We start from the raw sequence: 21,618 nt of genomic DNA, 5'->3' as shown, positions 1-21,618 counted from the left end.
ACGCGGCTTAAACTTCAATTTCTCCACGATCCGACCACGACTTTGTCTGCACGACTCTGTCTGGTCACCACCGACCTGCATCAGGCCCACACTGCGACAACAAGAAGACTTTCTGCCGTGTCAGTTTAAGCTGGATGGCACCACTTCTACCAAAGGTCTTCCCTTGACGACAAGATCTCGCACCAAGAATCGGCCGTGCCGAAAACTGCCCAGGCGCCAGCACAAGACCCGGCATGAGCAGGCTGAACAGGATATCACTTCACATTAAAGCGGCAATTGCGTTACAAGTTGAACACACATCACCTACAAGGCACGACCAATCCAGGCTCACCACTCCCTTTCCTAACCATGGAGAAGGATCATCACCCCAGAGCTACATTTCTACGCCACTTGGCTACTTGACAAAATTACAAATGGCAATCGCGGTTTTCAGAGCCAAGCTTGACAGCCTGACTTGCACGGCATCAAGCATCCCAACATACGACTGAAGTCCGAATTGGCGGTGCCATGTCGCATCGCTCCACCGCCGAGGAGCCCCAGGCACCAGATCCAGCGTCTTTTCACTTCTCCAAAAATCAGCGCCTTCTTCCCCAACCTTGGCCGACATCCACATAACAACCCCGAGGGGAATAACTGGACCTGTTTGCCGAGCGCGGTCCCTCTGACTGACCCAGCATAATCACCCCGAGTCAAGATTGAACCCTGGTCAAGGTCAACATGTTCAGGGTATCCAGGCGTTGAGAAACCAGGTGACTACAGCCTTCATCGCTACCGGCGCAGAGCCATCGACGCTCGTCGCAATACGTTGCTCGTCTTACACCCAAGTGGAGGGTAACAACCAAGAGACCCAGGACCTACTGCAGGAAACATGCATTCAGCCAGACAACGCGACACCTGCAAAGGAAATGATGAATGAGAGTACTGCAACGTCAAATTACAGCTTGCCCTCTACTAGGGTCTCAGCTTACCACGCTGCATCATCACAGTACATCCGTTCCCAAGGCGACGTACCTCATCTTACGCCAGCATCGAGGGTACGAAGCGTCGTCTTTGGGGAAGATTGGTTGCTAAGAATCCAGAATTGTTACGGATACTAAAACGAGATTCCCGACGAGCGGAGCGCCGCCTGGGTGCAGCTCACTGCTGAGTGCCGCCAACAGCCTCGACTCAGTTAACTTTGACATCTCCCAATATCGATGCTATCCGTCTTGCCGTCTTGTCGTCTTGTCCCTACGGTGGCGTGAGCAGACCTTGGGTTCATCTCCGAGCCTGGCAAAGTTTTCATCAACATCCGTACATATCGGAGCTGTCCTGTTGGCCTCACATAAGGAGACTGTACGCGAATCATCTCCACCAACGCCCAGCCATCATCTCTGCCGTATCCCGGCATAGCATTGTCGTAATGGCGCCTGTCACTCGAATCAACGCTTCAGCCTTCCCGTTTGTGAGGTTTACGCCCTAATGTGTACGCGCGCTCTTCATTACAACCGCCGACTTTTACTCGTTTCAAGGACCAGGACCAGCAACCGTCAACGTCCCAGAGCATAGATTGCTCGATACAATTTCAACGTTAGCTCTTCCGAGGCCCACGGGATGCCCCATTCAACTTTACTTCGTCCAATGCGGTGCATCACTGGTCGGGTTTTGAATCCTTCGTGAACCAATTCTGCAATGGCATGCGGGCTCATGGTCGTCTACCCCGCAACCGCCCCGACCACCAACCCCCGTAACCCTGGCAAACCTCCGTTCCTTGTGGCTCGCCTCTGCAGCTTATTCAGGCGCCCAAAGGCTCGGCAACCCGTCTAGCGTCGGTCCGATATTAGTGTACAACTCTGCTCGAGCTCATGAGACACCACAGAGGCAGTCAGACTGGCAGAGGGAGGGATTTAGCTCCCAACCAATGCCAGCTTCTCATTGCCGTGGGTCTTGGTATGCAGACTGCCCTCCCACTTCCCTCTCCAAATGACGTAGGACAAGCCGCGTTGTTTTTAAAAAGGACGGCATCCTTTAGACGGCGTTGTCGTCGGGCACGGGGCACAGCCAGCCGAGCGTACAACGGGCCTGTCTGTTCAGAAATGCCGGCCGAGACGACGTCGTTCGCGGGATCAAACCCGCAAATCCAACGTCGACGAGAATCCCCAAGAAATGTCAAGTCGGTTCAAGCTCAGTTTAAGCATCATGGCTGACAGCCAGTAGCGCCCTCGGCGGTGAGCTTGTGGACTTTGTGGGCACGCGAAGCCTTGACGATCGATTTGTCCCTGCTTGGTTGCCTTCTCTATGGCTTGGTGGGCCATGGCAGGCTGCTGCGGCCAAAGTCAATGAATATGCCAAGCACTTGGCTCTCACGATCACTTCTGGGCGTTGCGGGACGGGTGTCACTGGACGAACGACTCAACTGGCGCCAACCCTCTACACGTTACATTCTGAATCCCCAAGCCGCGACATCAACAAGGGACCTGTGTCACTGGAAAGGTGTAAACGCCTCCTTCTGTCCGTTTCTCTCGTCCATATTGCATGGTATTTTCCGAAACCCAGCCCACGATGGATGCTATCACTTCGTAACCCCCGACGTAAATGTAATCGGTGTCGGTGCAGCCGCAGCAAGGGAGAGAAACCAACATTTACGGACACGAAGCCAAGCTCGTCCAAAGCAGGGTCTGACCCCCAAGACCGCGACTAGAGCCGACATTTGCACTTGCAAGGAAAGCCTCGTAGGTTGATTCCCCGTCCTGGCGTGGGGCAACTGGGCTGGGCACTTGATTGCCCCGGCGATCTCGACGAGTCTCTTCGCGTCTGGCAGTTCCAACACCAAGACACGGACTCTGTGACTGGTGGGCGTGTGCGGAGCTGCCAAGACGAGAGAATCTGGACTTTCTGCCAGAGCATGTTCGGCTGAATTTGTCTGTGCCTCTGGGGTTTCTGGGGTTGGGTTGGTTGCTATAAAGATCCATGACATTCCCACGCGAGATCCCCTGCGTGCGCCGTTGCTTGATTGCTGCGCATGCGCTTTGTGCTTCCATCAAGTTGTAAAGTCATACTTAGAACGTGGCTACACGCTCAAGCTGAACGTGTTGATACTTGAGCTTTCAGTAAGAGAGACGCGGCTGTTACGGCCTACATCGCCAACATGGGTGACAACATCCAACCACATGAGTAAGTGTTTCGTAACGCGTCCGTCGATTCCCAGACTTTGTCTTACGATCTCTTCACAGCAATAAGACGGCCGACACAATCGGCCACCATGAGGAGCGTGCCAACCACATTGACCCCGTCGATTTAAGCCGTAACATCGAGGCGAAGTAAGCCAAACCGGATTCAGTCCGACGCATAGAACAAGAAAAGACTCACAGACCACTAGGATCAAGAATCCTCTCGAGGGTATCGGCTATGAACAGCTTATGCATGATGTCCAGGTCTTTTGCGAAGAGAAAGGTCTACAGAGTGAAATTGATCTTTTCCGCAAGGGTGCCTTGATCGCCCAAGACCCTGAGAACTATGCGTCTATCGGTGGCACTGAAGCTCTTGATGACGCTGAGATCAAAGCGCTCCGCGATGAGGTTGAACACAAGTGGCGCATGCCGACGAAGCTGTTCCTTACCATTGCAACCTGCTCGATTGGTGCTGCCGTCCAGGGGTGGGATCAGACTGGTACCAATGGTGCCAACATCTTCTTCCCAAAGGTGTACGGAATCGGAAGCGACAGCACTCGCGACACCCTCATCTTGGGTCTGGTCAATGCTGGTCCTTACCTCGGCAGCGCGTAAGTGTACTCTCGATATCAATGCGAATCCATGCTGATCGTCCTGCAGTCTGATGGGTTGCTGGCTGTCTGATCCTCTCAACCACTACTTCGGTCGTCGCGGTGTCATCTTCTTCTCTGCTCACTTCTGCATTTGGCCCTTGATCGGATCTGCCTTCAGTCAGAACTGGCAGCAACAATTCGCCAACAGACTGCTCATGGGTATCGGCATGGGAGCCAAGGCCTCCACTGTTCCTATCTACGCTGCTGAGAACTCGCCTCCGAGTATTCGAGGTAAGCACACATCTCTCTCTGTCTCTAACTCGTCACACTAATCTTATCAAACTAGGTGCTCTGGTCATGAGCTGGCAAATGTGGACTGCCTTTGGTGAGTCTCGAGTGCTGGCCGGAATCAAAGGCCGGCAGCTAACATCTTGCTCTAGGCATCGCTCTCGGTACCGCCTTCAACCTGGCAGTTTACTACGCCAACCACAATTGGCGTCTCATGCTCGGTATGTTCGCGGAAAGTATACTACGTCTGTGCGTTTACGCTAACCATCGACTTTCCAGGTGCTCCTTTCCTTCCGGCCGTTCCCCTTCTTGTCATGATCTACTTTTGCCCTGAGTCTCCGAGATGGCTCATGAAAAAGGGACGCTACGTCGCCGCATGGAAGTCTTTGGTCCAGCTTCGAAACCACCCAATCCAATGCGCCCGCGACATGTACGCCATTCACGCGCAACTGTCTCTTGAGAGCCAAGTTCTGAGCAAGAACAACTATGCAACTCGCTTCACTCAGCTCTTTACCATTCCGCGTGTCCGCCGCGCCAACTTGGCTGCATTCACCGTCATGATTGCTCAGCAGATGTGCGGTAAGTCAAAGACATTCATGGCCTTCGTCGGTGTACTGAGTGCTGACTTCCTGATCCAGGTATCAACATCATTGCCTTTTATTCCACCACCATTTTCAAGGATGCCAACATGGGCGACTTCGAGGCTCTGCTCGGTTCCTTTGGATTCGGTATGGTCAACTGGCTTTTCGCTTTCCCTGCCTTCTGGACGATCGATACTTTTGGCCGAAGATCGCTTCTGCTGTTCACCTTCCCTCAAATGACATGGACACTGCTTGCAGCCGGTCTCTCCACGTTGATCGCCCCCGGAATCACTCGAACTGCACTGGTATCTCTCTTCGTCTACCTCTTCGGTGCCTTTTACTCCCCCGGTGAGGGACCGGTGCCATTCACCTACTCTGCGGAGGTCTACCCCTTGTCTCACCGTGAGATGGGCATGGGTTTTGCTGTCGCTACCTGCCTCTTCTGGGCTGCGATTTTGGGCATGACGTTCCCTTTTATCCTCAAGCGTCTCGGCGTCGTGGGCGCTTTCGGTCTGTACGCTGGCTTCAACGTTGTGGCATTCATAATGGTAAGTTGTTCTGAGTCTCCTTGCGTTGATGTTGAGAAGAGAATGCTAACTTTCGACAGATCTTGGTCAGTGGTCTCTCCCGAATTATCGGTAAGATGAATGTGCTGACCTTTGACAGTTCTGGGTACCTGAGACGAAGCAGCGTTCTGTATGTGTATTCCCTCTCCAAGTTCGCAGAAAGAATCAAGCATGCTAACAGTTCGTCTAGCTCGAGGAGCTCGACTGGGTGTTTGCCCTGCCGACCAGCCGCTTTGCCCGCTACCAGGTCGAGAAGGCGATTCCCTACTTCATCAGACGCTGGATCTTCTTCGACCGCAAGGCTACGTTGGAGCCGCTCTACACCTTTGAGAAGTCGCACCGAGTCGAGCGCGTCTCCGAGACCAAGGACGTTTCCGACGGCGATAAGAAGAGCGAGTAAACGGCCATTCTTGAACATCAGTGAGCATGTACTGAACGTTGTTCCACATCTCCTGACTATCGTACGACCTGTTCTGAAGGGGACGAGAGATCGATATACCCAGGCGGCGGATGATCGGATGAGCTTTTCTTTATTTGTGCTGGGTTCTCGCCTGACCTGTAATGCTCGGGAGGCTTTTGCCTTCCGACTAGTTAAACCAAGTCGCTCTTTGACCTGGTACATTCTTGCACTCGATACCAATACCACCTTGTATTCGCCAACCCTCATGTCTCATTCCTAGGTAGTACGTGACTTTGCCAGAGCCGACATTGCAATACTCCAACATCAGACCGACGATCACTTCTTGGTTTTCGAGGAGGCCCACTATCGAGAACTTTGCTCTCCCGTGTTTGTTTCCACGGAATCATTCCACATTGCTAATCTCGATCGCTTATTTCACATCGAAGCTTTACGCCAAGCTAGCGCTTCGAGCTGCCCTCTTGAAGAATGACTCCCCGCAATTGACGTATGAAGCATCATCCCAGACCTCAGTCTCGGCAACACGTCTTGGCGTGGAGATCAAAAAAGCCTTACGGTGACAACGGGAAATGGAATATCGCGGGGATAAGATAGACTTGGCCTTGGCTTGCTGCAAGGGCCTGAGCCGGCACGGGGCTAGAAAGTCAGGAAGCTATGAGGTTAAATTAACGGGGCAGTCTGGCAGTCCAAGGAAAATGGATTCCCCTCCTTGCTGTGATGTCGTCTTGTGTTATAGCTTGCTCGTCATGGAATCTGAGTGATCTCGATTTCGTCGACGACATTATGAAGGCACATTTCTATTTGTCAGCGATTCTTGTTGGTAATGTCAGATATGCATGCAATGAGAAAGATGACTATAGACAGTAAAATCGATATATACAGTGAAGTTAAAACCTGGCCCAATCCACTGACAGCTGCACGTTACTACGAGAAAAACCACCTAGGTCAGCTTGACAGTAACAACGCCCTTGCTAGGGACAGACACAGAGACAGAAGAGCCAGAAAGCGTAGACTGCGTAGTACTGAACTTGTGGCTATTGTCGGTGACATACGCAGACGCCGTCTTGGGGTTAAAACCCTTGAAGGACACGGAAGCGGAATTGGCGGCGTTGCCGTTGTTGGTAAGCACCAGGACCATGGATCCATCGGTGTTCCGAACAGCAGCGGTGAGGACGTCAGTGACTTGTCCAGAAGTCGCGAGGCGCTGGGCGCCGGGGCGGATGTACCGCGACCACATGGCAAAGGCCCAGAAGTTCGCCGAAGGGGTGGCCGTCTTTCCGTCGACGGTGTCGACCAGGTGACTGTTGGACTGCAGCTCCTGCAACTCGAAGCCCTCCCAGTACAGGTAGGCGGACAGCTTGGCGTTGACGATGCCGACGGCAATCTTGTTGGCCCAGGTCATGCCCTCCGACTTGCCGCCGCTCTTGTACCAAGTGGTGTCGAACGCGTCGGTGTTGCCGGACTCGGTGACCCACGACGAAAGCTTGGTGTTCATGGGCGTGGTGGCATCGCTGGAGTAGGTGTGTGAGGTGACGAGGCCGAGGTATTGCTCCATCCCGCCGGTGACGAGAGCGTTGGTGTGTTTGACGGCCGAGGACCAGCCGATGGCGTCGCAGCAGGTGATTTTGGTCTTGAGGTTGGAAGACTGGAGTGTCTTATAGAGGGTTGGGATGAAGGAGATGGCTTCTTGGGCGTTGGTACTGATCTGCATCTGGGAGTAGCTGGGCCTGCCATGCCGGTGAACTTTTGGACGAGATGTGACGGATATGTGTTGTACTTACGAGAAGTCGGGCTCGTTCAGGAATCCAATGTGGGTTATGTTGATCCCGGTTTGCTGGTAGTACTTGACGTATTGGACAAGGAAGTCGGCGTAGGCTTGTCTCCAGTCACCCGAGGAGCAGGTGTGGCCAGTGGTGCCGCAAAGATATCTGAATGACGAAGTCAGTCTCGTCACGAGTTACGGAACAGTTACACAGGAACTCCTACCCAGCAGTTGCTTCGTTGCCGCTCGTCTTCATGAACCCCGGCGCACTCCAGGCATCGGCGTAGATCTGGTTCACGCCATAATTGACGGCCTGTTTGCTGAACCATACTTGACCCCGGTCGTCGTTGTCCCAAGTGTACGCTGGCTTTCCCGAAGGCGATCCGGGGCTGGTGGGAAGAATGCTATCGCCACTACCGCCGGAGCCAATGCGATTGCGGATGATGCTGAAGCCGGCACCCTTGGTGGTGCTGAACAGCAAGTCAAGTGCCTCCTTCTGAAGGGTTGCGTCCGTGTTCTGGAATTCCCTGGCACGACCGAAGGCCTGAGAGAACCCGAAGCCGTCAATCTTCTGGAGCTGGGAGCTGGTGTCGACTGTAATCTGCGCGTGCACCAAGGCGCCGAAGCCCGCGACGCAGATGAGCGTGCTCAAAACGCCCATCTTACTGACTGAGAATATGTACAAGAAAGCTTAAACGGACGACAAGTGAGTGGAAAGACTGTATCGCTCATGACATGCCAAGTATCGCGGGGGAGTGCCAAGTCTGGGGTTACAATATATGTAGGGTCTTCGATTGAATCTCTCCTGACGAAGAGGCGGATCGAACCCCGCCCATGATTCAATGCATGCACCCTCAATTGGTGGAGATTCATCTAGATTGCTTCTTTCGACGACCGATCCCCCTTTCAATATTGGCTATGCCGTATGTCCGGAAGATGGGCACGATTTTAATTTATTGGCGTTTCGGGGTATGCCTGTTCGAAAAAGGGGCCGGTTCAGACGAACCATTGGCGCGGGTCTACACCGCCGTGTTCAGAGCTCCGATGTAACCGCCAAACCTCTCCCGGTCCAACTGTAGATGTACGGTTCGAACGGCTTCTTGAACGGGTACCGGAACCTCCTGGCCCGCCGCTCGGTCTCTTCCGATCGATTCGTAAAACCCGAGAGAACTCCCGATCTCCGCTCCGGGTAATGTGAGGTAGCAGTAGAGTGACCGAGCCGCCGCCACCTTGTTTACTCGTGACGTCGATGTCGTTGCGCGCAAATGAGATGTCGGTTCGTCTCGTGTTCGTTTAAAACGCGATGAACTACTTGAGGCGGGTTATCCGCCGAGATTCCCGCTGCGAATGAGACTTCCACTGGCAGTTGATTTAACCTCGCGATCTATTGGGACATTTGGGTTTCTATATGACTGGCGATTCCCTGACCGATTTCTCACTCTAGTTCACCAGGCTGACAACTTGCTTTTTGCTGTTTGTTTGTTGTGACGACACACATCACAATGAGATTCTCAACTCTTGGTGCCCTGCTCGCGTCGGCAGCGGGTATCGCGGCTCAGTCTTGCGCGCTGCCGTCGACGTACTCCTGGACCTCGACCGGCGTCCTCGCAACCCCAAAGTCGGGCTGGGTCGCCCTCAAAGACTTCACCGTGGTCCCGTACAACGGCCAGCACCTCGTCTACGCCACGACCCACGACACCGGTACCTCCTGGGGCTCCATGAACTTCGGCCTCTTCTCGGACTGGTCCCAGATGGCCTCGGCCAGCCAGAACGCCATGTCCCAGGCCGCCGTTGCCCCGACTCTTTTCTTCTTCCGCCCCAAGAACATCTGGATCCTGGCCTATCAATGGGGCCCGACCCAGTTCGCCTACAAGACGTCCAGCAACCCGACCATCGCCAACGGCTGGTCCGCCGCGCAACCCCTCTTCTCCGGCACCATCTCCGGCTCCAGCACGGGGCCGATCGATCAGACCGTCATCGGCGACAGCACGACCATGTATCTCTTCTTCGCGGGCGACAACGGCAAGATCTACCGCGCCAGCATGCCCATCGGCAATTTCCCCGGCAGCTTCGGGACCTCGTCGCAGGTCGTCCTTAGCGACACGACTAACAACCTCTTCGAGGCCGTCCAGGTCTACACGGTCAAGGGCCAGAACAGGTACCTGATGATCGTCGAGGCGATCGGGGCCAACGGGCGGTACTTCCGGTCCTTCACGGCGACCAGCCTCGGCGGCTCGTGGACGCCGCAGGCGGCGACGGAGAGCAACCCCTTCGCGGGCAAGGCCAACAGCGGCGCGACGTGGACGAACGACATTAGCCACGGCGAACTGGTCAGGAGCGATCCCGACCAGACCATGACTGTGGATGCCTGCAACTTGCAGCTGCTGTACCAGGGCCGCGCGCCCAGCTCGGGAGGTGATTACGGTCTGCTGCCGTACAGGCCGGGCGTGTTGACGCTTAAGCGATGAGCTGGTTTGTCTTAGATGGTTTTGCCGTTGGTTGTGGGATGATCGCGACAATGCCTGGATCTTTGAATCAGAACGCGCTGGACAGGAGTGGTTCTCTCCTTCAACTGTAAATATTTCCAAGTTTCGATATGTGACGGATACGAGGAAACTACATTAGTTCACCTCAAAAGTATATAAAAACCTGCTCTCGCAAGCTTGTCTCTAGCGACTCCACCGTTCAAGAATCTCCCTCTTCCTCTCGCTTCTCTGCCTAGCCTTCCCAGCATCGACTCTGTCGACGCGCTCCTTGACCTTCTCAACTTCTTGCCCCAAAACGGCAATGGAGGCCTCGATGCCTTCGTCGACGAGTCTGACGTCACCAAAGGGGCTCTCTGCCAGCAAGCTGTCACGGAGTAGTTGTATGGCAAGCTTCGCATCCGCCAGCTGTGCGGCAGCGGTGGCCTCGAGTGACTCCTGCGCATTACGTCCCACGTCGCGAGCCTTTGCCTGCCTCTCGGTGAGGATTCCAGAAAGGTGGGCGATCTGGCTTACGCCATCGGCGTCTTCGGGGAAAGAAACTGCCAAGGAGCGGAGAAGAGCTTCGATGGGTGATTCGTCAAGACCAGATGAGAAACGGCGGTTGGCGGTGTTTGACCGCTGACGGGACGGGGAGCCGGGGCCGGTGTTGCGTCGGCGGACGGGTGAGACGAGCTCTTGGGTTGGGGTCTTCTTCTTAGGAGTGGCAGCGGGAACGGAGAGCTCCGAGCGGGCGGTGGAGACGAGGTTGGTCGTCGCGGACTGGTGCGACTGGAAGGTCTCGATACGGGTATAGAGACGCTCGATGTGGTCGAGCAGATAGTCCAGACATTCGTCGATCTGTTCCGGTTAGGCACACGGTTTTCGGGAGGAAGGGCGGCAGCTCGGAGGACTTACGTAGACGACGGCTGCGGCGGAGCGGCCAAGCGATTGCCCGTTCTTGTTCGACAGCGACTTCAACGCAGGCTCGAGGTACTGCTGCTCGACGGACATCTGGGCGACGGGAAGGATCTCGGAGTAGAGAGACTCCAGCTCATCCTGCAGGGACTTGACGTCGTCCGAGGGGTTGGGTGCGGTCTCGCCGCGGTGGGCAGAGCTGAGCGCTTCTAGATAGAGGCGGTCAAGCTTTGTGCGCACCGTTTCAACGGTGTACTTTATTAGTCTGCGACATGATCAGTGAAATGTCTCAGGGAAGCAGGCAAGCACGCGAGACAGACCTCATGCAAATCTCCCGAAGCTTTTCGACGTTTTCGCGGTCTTCAGGGTCTTCTGTCTCCAGCTCTAATCCCAGCTTCCGCAGACTGAGGAGGAGCTTGTCATCGGAGTGGAGCAGGGTGTCGAGCGTTTGCTGCAGACCGCTCCCGGAGACCCTGGCCTGCTGCTCGAGATCCGAAGCCCGGTACTCCAATGTTTGAGAGAGCTCTTCGACCTGACAGAGTTAGCGGGATATTCTTAACATATGACTGCGAGAAGGTCGACGTACTGAAGTCATCATCTTCCTGCGTTCGGAATCATGCTTTTGGGTCCTCTGGAAAACCAGGTCGGAACGAGCCTCCTGAACCCTAGCATTGCCCTTGACCAGCTTCGCCAAGGCGTCCTGCTGCTGCTTCAGGGTCTCGGTCTGCTTCACGATGGCGGCAGTTGAGCGATTGAGCTCATCGATTGCCTTCTGAATCTCACGTTCACCAAGAGCCTGAACGGCGGCCAAGTCCTGACCGGACACGAGCTTATCGATCTGGCCGTACCTGTCCAAAGTGGAATACCTGATGTGGCCCATTTGTAAGACATGGCTTCCCTGTACGAGCCGTTTGGGAGGATACTTACATGGAGAGTTCATCCTTGGACAGGAGGTTATCGGGGCCGAGGTGAAGGCGCGCCCATTCGCGGAATGCGGTGCCATGCTCCGGATCATCGAGGGCGGCTTGCAGAGAGTGTGCATCGACGGGGATGCCGTAACTCCGCAGAATGTTCTCCAATCTCGGGACATCCATGACGGCGATGACAGCAGCAACGGTAGCAGAGACAGAGGTGCGGTTGAACAGAAGGCGGTTCGTGTTTGGTGATAGCAGCCAAAAGTGCTTTGTGCGGCACGTGGCGAAAGCTCCGAGGGCAACGAAGGACGGGCCGTGCCTTGGGTTGTCTCTTGCTTGTGGCTATTTGGATAGCTTCAGCACTTCAGCCTTCGACTCGGAATGGATGGATGGTGGGTGAGGTGGGAGTGAAGGTTGGTTGGTGGCTCGTTTCGCCGAGAGACGGCTGTAGCGAAGACACGGGATGCAGTTGTCCAATGACGGGAAACGGTTGAAGTTTGTGCTCTGGTTCACTTGGTCGTAAGGTCCAAAAGAGACGACGGGCTTCCAAGTTTTGGCTGCCGTTGGGTGTAGCCGACCACGACGTCTTGGGGATGCACACACCGCCGTCCGTCGGCTGTGTGACGGGGGCCAGCTTCAAGTTCAAGATGTGTGGTTGAGTGTGGTCCGTCTCGGCTCGGGTTGCTTTCTGGTTGATTGCCGAGCCGTTATCGAGGAATCGGATTTCACAGAATCCAGGACCGGAAGTCGGAAAAATGCACCACAATTGGATGATATGATGTGATATCAGATCCAAAGGTGTGAGATAGAAATGGAAGGCAAGAGACGAGCGCAGAGGTGAAGTGCAAACAGAAACCCGCAGTGCAGTGCAGTGGAGTGCCGACCCGACGTCAACAGACGGGAGCCAGAGTTCCACTGTAAGAAAATGACTAAGCCGCAAATAGCAGAGACCCCCGCTAGCAGCCTGAGCCGACCAACCACAGGTCTCAATCCAGTGCTTTCTCGCGTGCACATACCCCAAAACGCCCCCGACGCTCGTTTATCTGCAAGCCAGCCAATTAGGTAATTAGGCACGTACCTACCTGTATATGCGCTGTGGACGTTTGGAGTGCGCTGATCTGAGGAAACACCAATGACCGTCAACACAAAACACCAAAAAAGAACCAACGACACCCATCAGCAACCACCCGTCCACGTCCAGGCTGTCCTTGTCCAGACACCGCCAACGCCAACCGATGACCTGACGCCTGCGGAATCGTGCATTTGGAGACATCTGCACCCTGATCCCCTTCCTTCTCCGCGGATCACCTTCCGCCAGCAAAGCGCCACTCTATTTTGGATGTCGTTTGCAGCAGGTACCGCTCTGCCGTCCGTCCGTCCTTGTCAATGTCAAGCACATCCATCCATCCACCCTGGCCACCTAGGTAGGCTGGATGCAGAAGGGCAGCATCTCGATAGAGCACGTTTGGGGATGGCGATTACAACACCATCTACTAACATGTCACTTTTGACATATGCCAGGCACTTTCTTCTTCTGCCCCGCCACCCCCCATTCCCTTACCTGGGGGGTCCTGTGCAACCCGCAGGTTGAACGGTCCATTTGGACATACACACACCACACACAAGACATCCGGTACGGTCCGGAAAGGGGGGCCGTAGGGTGACCACTTCTCAACTTACCTCACTCTTCCAACTGACGCTCCGACCACTTTTTGTTTCCCCAATGTTCTCCATGGATATCAACATGGAGACAGAAAAAACATCTGATACAGCTCTTTGATTTGTGACATGTTCTGTCTTCGCCCTGGTCTCTTTCCGGGTGACATCGATGAACCTGCATCCTGCAGACGATAAGGCAGACCCATCCTCGGCCTCTCTTCCGAACCCGCCCCGTGATTCCATTGCGCATCTCGTATACTTGCTTGCCGACCTGCTGCTCGCAACTCATAAAGTCGCCACTGATTCCGACGGGAGGCTTCAACTTGGTGTCCTCGCCGTTTGTACCGCCCTGCCGTGCGCTTCCTACCGGACCCCATCCCCCATCCCCCATCCATCCCATCTCGTCCCAAGAACCAACACGAACGAACATGGCCGTCCGCAGTGAATTCGACCCTACCCGTGACGTGTCAGGACATTTGCCTCTCACGAGCCTTCCCGTCCCTCGACTCTAGTCGTTGGGATATATACCGCCGTGTGTGACACCGCGGGAGACGCAGTACCTTGTGTTCCATGTCTCTCTGTCTTTTTCTCTCTTGTGTCCTGTGGATGCCGATTGCTCCCTGAATCTGGGTCATTGTTGCATCGTTTGGTCTTGTGTCGCCTTGTCTTTCGTCCATTCAAAATGCTACCGAACGTCCTGGCTCGCCCCGAGCTCTCGTCTTTCCGCCTCCCCGGCTGTCTCAGACACTTTGCAGACAATGTCCTCGAGTCGTTCCCCCGTTTGCCATCGCGAATGTTCAAGAGAGGCAACGACCAAGATACCAGCAGTACATGGAGGAGTTGTCGGCGGTCTGTGGCCAGGCGGGTTGGCGTGATCGTCTGGGTTGCCGTCATCTACCTTACCAGCGAGTTGCTGGTATGGAGTCTCTCCATGGGGTTGAGATTGGCCGGCTTGCAGTTTCTGTCGTCTATTGCGGGCATGATTTTGGTTCTTGCATCCATGGTCGCCTTGCAGCAAGTATGCTCTGGTTCGGACGTCTTCTACCACCGAAACATCAAGTCCAAGGTTGGTGAAGCTTGATCGCGGATTCGTACTCGACTGACCTGTCCAGGTTGACTTCATCAACAACAACCTCGGCGTCGGGTTCCCTGTTCCCATCGTAACCATCGGCCGCCAGGATCTTCTGGGTGGTGCAGGAATCGGGAGAGTCATTGGCAACTTTGGTAAGTTACCCCGAGGCAGCTGCAGACAGCCAGACTGACCAACAAGTGAACACAAACGTCATCTTCTGGACCTTCGTCTTCGCCCTGTCTTGGGGAGTCTTGACGGGGTTGATGAAGGCGCCTTCGCCAAGCATATGGAACTTCACCAACGGCAAAGCCGAGCCCGAGCACGTCTGGCACACCAGCTTGCCTCTCTCCCCGCCGCGCCTCGACATGCCACCTCAGACCAACAGCCGCAGACCGTCGGAAAGCACCACCCTGAACGGCACCACGATGACCGGATACCACACCGATAAGGAAGCGGGCTTGGTCACGGACTCGAGGGCCGTCTCGGCCTACTTCACCGACAGCGAGTGTCCCACTCCGATCCCGCCAACTGTCCACGAGTCAGAGCGAAGACTCTCCGAGAGCACACAGGTGTCCGAGCAACCGATTTCGACGTGGATCGGCCGGGCCAGGGAGTGCTATCCCATCGTTCTGGCCATCTTTTCCCTCCTGGTCGTTGGCATCCCCGTGTCTCGCACCACCGGCGACGATCGTATCTTGGATGGCTGTATGCTCTGGCTGGCCTGGATCGCGAGCACAAGAGCCCAACGTACGTTCGGACGCAGCCACATTCTCGCCAATTCAACGGGCGTCAAGACCGCAGCCACAACGCTCCTCAACCCAGTCCTGCTTACGACACTCGCGATGACGGCTTACACTCGTACCAAAGCCGCCGCAACCCACACTCCCATCGACACAACTCTCGCCGTGTTCAGCGGCGGCACCACTCTCTCCGATCTCTGGACCCTCAAGACGATGAAGTGGCCCCTCCGGGCCGACCAACGGGACTGGTTCGGTGCCGGCGACGCAGCCCTGTCCATGTTGGAATGCGGAATCGTTATTTGGGGTTTCAAGTTGTACGAGTGTCGCCGGCAGATCTGGTCTCGTGCGGGACTTGCCGTGGTCTTGATCTCGGCCGGAATCGCGGGCATGAATGTCTTCGTGTCCGTCCTGCTGGGCAAGGCAGTCGGTCTCGACGGGCCGGAGGCGTTCGCGTTCGCTGCAAGAAGTACAACGCTTGCGCTGGCTCGACCAGCAATGGAGGTGCTTCAAGGTAACCAGGTCGTCAACGCGGCCTTGGTGGTGAGCAATGGCATCCTCGGACAGCTGATGTATCCCTTCATCCTGCAGAAGCTCGGACTCGAGAAGAAAGAGGGGGATGAGGATGCCGCAGAGGTGGTGAAAGACAGCGCGCTTACCATCGCAGCCGGCACAGCGGTTGGCATCAACGGCGCGGCCATGGGGGTCTCGTACCTCTATGAGAGGAAGAGCCGGGCCGCGCCTTATGCCGCACTGTCGATGACCATTTTCGGGGTTATGACTGTTGTATTTACCGCCGTCGATCCCTTTACGGGCATTCTGTTACGCCTGACGAGTTAGTTGATGGTCAGTGACGTGCAGGTTTTGAGTAACGATTCAGATGACATGGGCGGTTGTTTGGGCATTTTGGACACGCATGGATGGCATAGTCAGGTTTCACTGAATAGACAAGGGAGGCGTTTTTTTGTGCTTCTTCAGCTCGTCAAATGCGCGTGGTATTTTTGGTATACAGTCATGCCCGAATCAGCATGTAGAATGCAGTGGTCGTAAAGGATTCGCTCGGCTCAAGCGAGCCGTGTCGGCAGCGCAGTTGGACTTTTTCACCCGGAATGCCTACTCGTAATGCTGTCTTGCTCGTTTCACGTCGATCGATTACTCCAGTCTGGGGCTCTGTTAGTTACTGTTGCGGGCAAATCACCAACCAATGCAGCTCACCTCTCGATCAAGTGCAGGCCGCTGGCCGTCTCGACAACGCTGCTGATTTCACCGGGGTTCAGAGCAAAGGCAGCATCTTCAAACTCCTTTTGCATGTCACCCTTGCCGAAGTAACCCAGGTCGCCCCTCTTACGGGCGCTGCTGCAGTCGGATTCGGTCAGGGCGAGCTCGCCAAGAAGGGTTCCGCCCGACTTGATCTTGTCCTCGTGGGCCTTGATGATCTCGAGAGCTTCCTCCTTGCTGCGGGTGATCTCAGCCTCTCTCCAGCTCGAAGGGCGACGGCTGCCCTTGTGCTTGACGAGCAGATGGGCGGCGCGAATCTTGCCCTCGGGAACGGGGACGGCTTGAGGACGGGCGCCAAGGCTGGCGCTGTGGTGGGTGGCCATGTAGTTCTTCAGCTTGTCGGTGTCGGTTCCCGCGGGGGGCTCCCAGCGCGAGACTTTTTCGGCGGCATTGAAGTAGTAGGGGAGGTTCTTGGAGTTGGAGTGTCGCACTTCCCAGCCGGAGGGGAGACCGGTGTCAGCCTGCAGAGTTGTTTTGTTAGCCGGCTGTTGGAATGGCCGTGTCTTGGGGAAGTAGGCCCAGGCCTGGCCCGGCTCAACAACGCTTCAAGGTATGAGGTGTATGCCACAGGAAGCCAGAGTCGAGACGAAGGAACAGGATGAGATGATGTTGTCGTGGAAAACAGGAGCAGCAAGAGTCCGCAGAGGATCTCGTCTTTGCGGGGGTGTCATTGCTTACCATTGTTGCGATGCGACGACGTTCACGAGAAGAGAGAGATGCGATGCGGATAAATCAAAGCTGGTGGGGAGCTGTCGCGAACAGGGGTAACAGCAAAAGATTGATCGATACGGAGGACGTGTATTGAGCAGGAGGAAAGAAGAAGAAGAAAACGAAGAAATGGATGACAGAGACGAGAGTTGAGGAGCACGAGGGGGTGCAGCTGGTGTGTGGTGTTGAGTGTTCTTCCTCCACCAGCAACGGTAGCCATGGTACCTCGTGCGGATACTCTTACTCTTGCTGACTTTCCAGGCGGGTGCGATGCGGCACCTCAGCACACGCCCTCGGGCCTGCCGCTGGGGGAGCAGAAAGATGACGTGCCGCTGCCGGGGTTACGGTTGTTGCTGTTGCTGTCTCTTTTTTTTTCGCGAGGGGAAGGGGGAGAGCTTTACCAGGCTGGCCAACCAGAATCGAATGCCGGGTGGAGAATGGGGGGCACCTCATGACCTCCTCAGTGACAGGGGGACCGACGCGGACGCTACAGCTGCTGTGCATTCCCTGGAAGGCGGGCAAGGCGGGGGAAGAAGTCGCTGGAAGGAGGGGTCACAGTGGTTTGTCGCTGGCAGAGATTCGGTTTTTCATTGGCCGAGTACCCGCTTTACTTTCAACTCAAGCCGGCTTTGTCAGCTTCAACCCGGTTTCATCTCACCTCCGTATTCTCTTCTTCTCCAAGATCTGCGCTATTCTTGTTTCCATCTCGAGCTTGTCACTTGTCAGTCAACTCAAGGTTCCCTGAACCACGGCCGCCGATCCATCTGATCAGATGAGATTCGGGTTTCCTGTAATTCTTGAATGCCAACGGTCTCAACCAGTCACGAAGCAATCTTCGGTGACTAAGAGCACAAGTCTCAGCCATGCATAGCAGATCTAACCGATGCAAACCGCAAGTGAAGCCAATTTCAATTAAACATGACGATGAATCATAACGATAAGAAACTGCAGTGCATCCGCTGCATGCTAGGAGTTCTCCTGGAGAAGTCAACGCATGGAACCCCACATGCTACCTAAACCTGGCAGCAGAAGCAGCATCTCATGTGAGCTGTGCTGAAATGGCCTCAGCTGGACGGCCTGGTTCAGTCAGCTGGGCCTGCTGTGTGACCAGTAGACCGGAGAGGACGTTCGAAACGAAGAGAAGATCCTGCTGAAATAAATACTCCCAGAATCTTGTCTCTGCGAAATTGGAAGTTTGGGATGAAACTGATGTCGAATTCGCTGCATCACTCACTGAATTGGTCACCACCTTTACACTGATACACAGACAAGTTGACCTCGGTGTCTCGGTGACTCAGCGAAAAAAAGTCAGTCTCCACTTTCGCCCCAGACGGAAGGCACCCGCGCACCGCTTTTCTCTATCGCCTCGCCTCAACCTACTTTTTCCAACGTCGCTCTGCCTCACATCAACAACGCAACACTTCGACCTCGTAAATCGCTTGGACGACACTTTCTTCTTGTGATAGACGATCGAATACGCGCACGCAGACAATACTACTCTGACGCGACAAACACGTACTTATCTCGAACCGCGTATATACGACCCCACCGCGACCGAAACGATGGCCACTCCCATGTCCACGACCTCTCAGGAGGAGACCGCCAACAAGAAGCTTGAGCAGATCACCTTTCGCTTCTGCTCCGAGTGCTCAAACATGCTGTACCCCAAGGAGGACGAGGAGAGCCACAAGCTGCAGTTCACCTGCCGTACCTGCCAGTTCACCGAGGAGGCGCAATCCACCTGCGTCTTTCGCAATGTCATGAACAACGCCGCCGGAGAGACCGCTGGAGTTACCCAGGATGTCGGATCGGACCCTACTGTAGGTGACTCCCAGCCCGTTCATGCCCCTGTTGTCTGCCTCGAGTGCGGCCACGCCATCCTTTGCACCACCTGCGGCAACCCCTCGGACGAGTTCGACGTGTCCGTCATCGTCGGTCAGCCTGGCACTTCCACCAACAACACCAACAACAACAAGGCAGATATCACCTGGGATGACTTGATGGAGATGGCCGATGCGGACGCGCTCGACGAGTACGACGAGGAGAAGGAGCCCACCCACGAAATCAACAAGAGCCTCGCCAATATCGGCCTCTACAATGACACGGCGCCAACAACGCAGCACGTTTCCTGGCCCACTTTCCAGCTCGCCGTCAACCAATGAAGGAACTTCCGAACACACGATAATGTCAACTTGTCCCTGGATGCCCTGTGCCGAGATGGTGTTGGGTTGGCTGCTGCAACGGACTTTGGCTTCCTTTGGAATTCGAGACCTTTGTGAACAGCTGGCTGACCTCGCGTCTCTCCGGATTTAGCTTCCCCGATCAAACAAGGAGTGCCCCGTTTGCAAGGGCGCCGAAGCCGTATTCTTTCAGTCTCAACAGCGTAGCGCCGAGACTGGTATGGTGAGTCAAACAGCGCATCGCCTGGCCGAGGATGGACTTGACTAATTCATCGAAGAAACTGTTTTATGTCTGCTGCGATTGTGGTCACATCTTCCAGTGAAGGAAACGTTTGATGATACCCGAGGATTGGACAGGAGAGTGGAAATCGGGGAGAGGGGGATTTATTGCATTTCACGGAGTCGGTAGGCGTTTGGGCATAAATGGGAAAAGGCCTAGCTAGGGCCGTGGTCTTTTATTTTACAACGTCACATTCAACTGGCTTGCGAGACTAGACGCAGTCTCTCAATTTTACGCTGTGTGTCCTTTGCGCAATGTGATATGATTGAAATTCCACTCTCTTTCCACCGCACAAGACGATACGGATACGATATGACTGTGAAAGTATGTTGGAGATTGGTGGTATCGACTGCCAACCCTGGAAACGCCGGCTCATGCATTCATATAGTACACTCCCTTGCTCTGATTTTCCTGTACATGTACAAAGATCCTACAACCACTGCCCCCCGGACCGAAAACTACTTCTCATGCGTGCATAGGAGCCATGGAGAGGATCTTGCTCCACTTCTTCTTCCTCAGCTCGGCACCGACAACACCGTTGATACGGGAACCCACAGGGTCGCCGGCCTTGTTGATCAGGACGCAGGCGTTGTCGTCGAACCGAATAGCGCTGCCATCGGGGCGGAGAGACCTCTGCTTGGTGCGGACCACGACGGCGTGGCGCATGTCACCGCGCTTGACCTTGTTGGCAGCGGAGGAGCCGGCCATACCACCGTCGCCAGCGCCGCGGTGCTTCTGAACGACGACAACGATCCGGTCACCTGTTTATTTATTAACATCGGAGTCCAAAAATCGCGTGGGTGGCAGGAACGGGGATCGGTACCGATACAGGCGTGTCGCTTCTGGCCTACAACCATGGCGCATTCGACAAGGGCGGCGCCCGAGTTGTCGATGCATTGAAGCATCGTCTGGATCTTGTTAGTCCTCATTTTTCCCGTTGACGCAGCAGGTGGCATGCGGCATACCTTTAATTGAATCATCTTGACGGCGAGACCTTGTGGCGTGACGTAGACTACGCGATCTCACCAGGCTTGTCGCTGAAGCTATCTCGAGAAGTGGAACTGCAAACTTCGAATTGCAGACAGCGCGGAGTTACCAAAGGCCGGCCTCCGATGCAGCTTGCCGTCAGGTCGGCGGGGGGGGGTCAACTTCGGGTCGGGTCAATGTGGGCCTGGGGTGAGGTGCCGGGGCGACCAGATGGGACAGAAAAGGTTAGCTCTTTTCAGCTAGGTGCAGGTTGATTGGCCGAAACGGTGCCATCCAAACTGGTCTGTGCTACTATTTTGACGTCTCAGCTGGACGGCGTGGGGCCACTTTACGATAATTGCCTAGCCACTGAGTTTAGCAGTCTCTGATTGGACAGAATTACCCTAGACCCCCGTGCGGCGTAATCCAATGTTTCCCTCTCTCACTCCTTCTTTCTTCCTCCCCTGGAATCTGCGTCTGTGGTCACTTTTGGCACTTTATTCGTACCTTCCTCTTTGTTAGACTCGAGCTGGGAAAGAGCAGGCTGGGCGACAAACAAGCCGACGCCAACGACGACGACGCCGACGACTGGAGCAGAAGCAGGAGCAGGAGCGGGACGGACGGCGACTTCTCTCCATTCTCTCACACTCCCAACCTCATCTCACCTCACCTGTCCAGTGTCTCTCATCTCACACACACTTGGAACCATACAACTCTTCCATTCCCCCCTAATTGTTCACTTGCCGTCCTATTGTGTCGTTGTTGCGAGGCCATTCCGCTTCTCATCTTTCGCTCCTTCCTTCCTGCAACATCCCGGCGCTCTTGTTGTCTCTCATATTCAATCTCGGGTGCGGTCTCGTCTCACACCCGGCTCCCAGCAGCGCATTAATCTCCACCGACGGCACCACTCTCGGTTCGCTCTGCTTCTACGAATACTTGACGGTACCTTACCTCGTTGGTTCACTTTTTGGGATTTGTTTATGCCCCCTTTGACCGGAAGATATGACGACACCCGGCCTTAGCTGACCCTTCATCCACCTCAACCAACTTTGTCTTGCGCCTTTTCTGGGGAGAGCAACCACCTTCC

General features: G+C 55.1%; 8 protein-coding genes across 8 annotated transcripts; 4 read left to right on the top strand and 4 right to left on the bottom strand.

Moving 5' to 3' along the window:
* Positions 1–3,127: 3,127 nt before the first annotated feature.
* On the top strand, positions 3,128–5,577 carry CkaCkLH20_07080 (uncharacterized protein; the record flags this gene model as incomplete). Its single annotated transcript, XM_038889797.1, has 11 exons — positions 3,128–3,153; positions 3,213–3,299; positions 3,359–3,760; positions 3,810–4,033; positions 4,089–4,127; positions 4,183–4,251; positions 4,310–4,609; positions 4,669–5,159; positions 5,219–5,224; positions 5,278–5,307; positions 5,368–5,577. 11 exons carry the CDS (start codon positions 3,128–3,130, stop codon positions 5,575–5,577), a joined length of 1,884 nt encoding a protein of 627 aa, XP_038744721.1.
* A 958-nt stretch (positions 5,578–6,535) lies between these two features.
* Positions 6,536–8,018, bottom strand: CkaCkLH20_07079 (cellulosome enzyme; the record flags this gene model as incomplete). The annotated part of the gene is made up of 3 exons (XM_038889796.1): positions 6,536–7,322; positions 7,377–7,523; positions 7,582–8,018. 3 exons carry the CDS (start codon positions 8,016–8,018, stop codon positions 6,536–6,538), a joined length of 1,371 nt encoding a protein of 456 aa, XP_038744720.1.
* Positions 8,019–8,859: 841 nt separating this feature from the next.
* Positions 8,860–9,825, top strand: CkaCkLH20_07078 (uncharacterized protein; the record flags this gene model as incomplete). The annotated part of the gene is made up of 1 exon (XM_038889795.1): positions 8,860–9,825. The coding sequence occupies one exon, from the start codon at positions 8,860–8,862 to the stop codon at positions 9,823–9,825; it is 966 nt and encodes a 321-aa protein (XP_038744719.1).
* A 201-nt stretch (positions 9,826–10,026) lies between these two features.
* CkaCkLH20_07077 (uncharacterized protein) lies at positions 10,027–13,740 on the bottom strand (the record flags this gene model as incomplete). The annotated part of the gene is made up of 6 exons (XM_038889794.1): positions 10,027–10,680; positions 10,738–11,002; positions 11,058–11,269; positions 11,324–11,585; positions 11,665–11,993; positions 13,537–13,740. The coding sequence occupies 6 exons, from the start codon at positions 13,738–13,740 to the stop codon at positions 10,027–10,029; spliced, it is 1,926 nt and encodes a 641-aa protein (XP_038744718.1).
* A 252-nt stretch (positions 13,741–13,992) lies between these two features.
* Positions 13,993–15,959, top strand: CkaCkLH20_07076 (uncharacterized protein; the record flags this gene model as incomplete). The annotated part of the gene is made up of 3 exons (XM_038889793.1): positions 13,993–14,376; positions 14,423–14,534; positions 14,581–15,959. 3 exons carry the CDS (start codon positions 13,993–13,995, stop codon positions 15,957–15,959), a joined length of 1,875 nt encoding a protein of 624 aa, XP_038744717.1.
* Positions 15,960–16,330: 371 nt separating this feature from the next.
* CkaCkLH20_07075 (peptidyl-prolyl cis-trans isomerase ssp-1) lies at positions 16,331–16,864 on the bottom strand (the record flags this gene model as incomplete). Its single annotated transcript, XM_038889792.1, has 1 exon — positions 16,331–16,864. One exon carries the CDS (start codon positions 16,862–16,864, stop codon positions 16,331–16,333), a length of 534 nt encoding a protein of 177 aa, XP_038744716.1.
* A 1,803-nt stretch (positions 16,865–18,667) lies between these two features.
* CkaCkLH20_07074 (uncharacterized protein) lies at positions 18,668–19,267 on the top strand (the record flags this gene model as incomplete). Its single annotated transcript, XM_038889791.1, has 1 exon — positions 18,668–19,267. The coding sequence occupies one exon, from the start codon at positions 18,668–18,670 to the stop codon at positions 19,265–19,267; it is 600 nt and encodes a 199-aa protein (XP_038744715.1).
* A 763-nt stretch (positions 19,268–20,030) lies between these two features.
* On the bottom strand, positions 20,031–20,494 carry CkaCkLH20_07073 (uncharacterized protein; the record flags this gene model as incomplete). The annotated part of the gene is made up of 2 exons (XM_038889790.1): positions 20,031–20,326; positions 20,389–20,494. 2 exons carry the CDS (start codon positions 20,492–20,494, stop codon positions 20,031–20,033), a joined length of 402 nt encoding a protein of 133 aa, XP_038744714.1.
* Positions 20,495–21,618: the final 1,124 nt, after the last annotated feature.

The sequence above is a fragment of the Colletotrichum karsti genome (assembly GCF_011947395.1).
Source record: "Colletotrichum karsti strain CkLH20 chromosome Unknown Scaffold22, whole genome shotgun sequence".
Classification (NCBI taxonomy): domain Eukaryota; kingdom Fungi; phylum Ascomycota; class Sordariomycetes; order Glomerellales; family Glomerellaceae; genus Colletotrichum; species Colletotrichum karsti.
This window is presented reverse-complemented; position numbering and strand designations above follow the sequence as displayed.